Raw genomic sequence first — 2,382 nt, 5'->3', positions numbered from 1 at the left:
TATACTACAGTATTAATTAATGAAATTGTATATGGAAAATGTGGAAATTGATTATGCAAATATCTGGAATTTGAAGCAGCTTAACCGCAGCAGAATCCATAGTAAGCTAGGTTTTTTTATCAACAAGATTAATCACTGCCTAAACCATACTACTATGAAATATTATTACACATAATTTTTTTTAAATGTGAAATTAGAGTAATCCTACATAAAATCAAGCAAAAAGGCTAAAAGAAGAAAAGAAAAGCCCTTACCTTTTAAGAATTTCAAGAAAGACAGATGATGCTTCTGTAAGTAGCAGTACCTGCTGAAATATGTAACACCCACCTTGAATCAAATCATCACACTACTAATTGTAAAAACAAACCATCTTAAATCTTAATCATTGCAGAGAAGAAGAAAAAAAAAAGCATCTCAATTCAAATCTCCAATTCCAACTTCATCAATTCATCATTATCACCCCCAATATATGATTACACCAATTCCCTATATAATAAGTATCTTGATCATACACTACATATAAAATAGCACGCAGAAATGAAGATAGATATCATGTCCATAAGCAAAACACCAAATTTTTTTTATTAAAATTGAAAAAAGATTAGATTAATCAAGGCAAGGCCTAAACTTGTGGGTGCAGGAGAGACAAGTGATTTCCATGCAAGATGCAGCTTTCTCTCTCATGTTCTCGGCCCGGTGGACCTCCTCCGTCGCCCTCTCCCAGAGGCTCCTTGCCCTCAAAAACTCCGACTGCGCCGCCTCCATCTCCCTCCTCGTCAGCTCCATCATGTGCTCGGCATAGGCCTTCTCCATCGCGGCCAGCCGAATCTGCTCCGCCGCCTCCCACTTGAGCGCCTCCACTCTGCTCCGGTACTCCCCCGCCGAGGGCCCCACGCTTATGGACAGCTGGAGGTCCAGCGATGGGCTCTCGAACTGCTCCCGCCCCGCCCCGTATTGGTGTGGGGTGGTGGAGTAGGAGAGTAGTTGCATTTCTTGATCCATTTGAAGAAGAAGAAGAAGTGAGTGAGTGAGGAGATATTACTAGTAATTAGGGTTAGAAAGAAAATGGGGAAATGAGGGTTGTAATATATAAGAAATTTATGTACAAAAAGGGACTTGCCAATACAAGATGCCCCACTTTCTTTCCCCATGCAAAAAGGACTGGGGACCAACAATGTATCATCATGAGTAGTGCCATGATTTTTCTTTTTCTGTTTTTTTTTTAACTTTTTTTGCATGATCCCATGAATTTGTATGAGTATTTGGAATAGTCAATTAGAATGAGTGTGTGTGTGTTAATTAGTGCTTTGGATGAGTTCGGATTTTAAGTTTTTAATTATGAGATGTATAATTTAGGATTTTGATTATATTGGACTGTGGTGGTTTTGTTTCATTATAGTGGATCTTTTTTTCTTTTGGAGGTTTGATAAGTATTGATCACGTGTATATTCACTTTTGGGGTGTAGGAAAAGTGCTGGTATTTTTAATATTGGTTTGGGCTCATGATTTGCACTGCTAAAGTGAGGGCATCTTTGATTATGTGTTGACATCTACGAAATTTTGTATTCATTAAGATCCTAATGGTAATATTATAATGGATGTATAATGGTTAGTCGTTTCAGTGATAAGTACGAAGAGTTGATGGGATCACGGTTGCTACAGTAATCTCATAACCCCTTTGTTGGTTGTTTTTAAGCATCGTGATATATCACTCTAGCTAGCTTGTGTCTAGAAAGATGAGAATTATCAATTCTTTCATCATAATTTTTTTTATAATCATACTACGTCAATTGTCTAACACATTAATATCAGATGGCATTACAAAACATATCAGTTCTTGATATTCATGAACCAACGAACTGATATGTTATATAATGTCAACTGATATTAATACATTTATAAATTGATATAGTTATGTGTTCTAACTTTCATAGTTTTATAATAGTCTTAAATGAATCATCTTCTTTCTTTCAACCTTATAAAATACCACCTCTGTCCATGAAATATAATTTTATTTTTTATTTTAGATTGTCCACAACTAGACGCTATCTATTTGCAGTAAGTTTTTTCTCTCCAATGATGTTTTATTTTTCATTAAAAAAACTTTATTAATTTTACATTGAAATTCGTGTCATTTAAGTTATTTTTTGTGAACGAAGTTAGATTGACTTCTACTATTGCGTTTCAAATCAAATGAGTGAATTGCAATGAAATTCAAATAATTTCAAATGAAAAAAGAAGAATAAGAAAAGAACAATAGAATTAAAATGGCATCGGAAAATTAAAATGGAAGAAGATAATGCGTCAAACCCACTATTTTATATAGCGTCCGCCCCTAATCTAAGTAAAACTTTATTTCTTATTTTAATAAAACTATATCAT

The 2,382-nt window shown here is 34.6% G+C and overlaps 1 protein-coding gene across 1 annotated transcript; it reads right to left on the bottom strand.

Annotated features, from left to right (window-relative positions):
- Positions 1-396: 396 nt before the first annotated feature.
- Positions 397-1,036, bottom strand: LOC121747482 (protein indeterminate-domain 14-like). Its single transcript, XM_042141521.1, has one exon. The coding sequence runs from the start codon at positions 1,000-1,002 to the stop codon at positions 607-609; it is 396 nt and encodes a 131-aa protein (XP_041997455.1). The 5' UTR covers positions 1,003-1,036; the 3' UTR covers positions 397-606.
- Positions 1,037-2,382: the final 1,346 nt, after the last annotated feature.

The sequence above is a fragment of the Salvia splendens genome, chromosome 9 (genome assembly GCF_004379255.2).
Source record: "Salvia splendens isolate huo1 chromosome 9, SspV2, whole genome shotgun sequence".
Lineage (NCBI taxonomy): Eukaryota > Viridiplantae > Streptophyta > Magnoliopsida > Lamiales > Lamiaceae > Salvia > Salvia splendens.
Note: the sequence above shows the minus strand (reverse complement) of the source record. Positions and strands in the feature narration are given on the sequence as shown.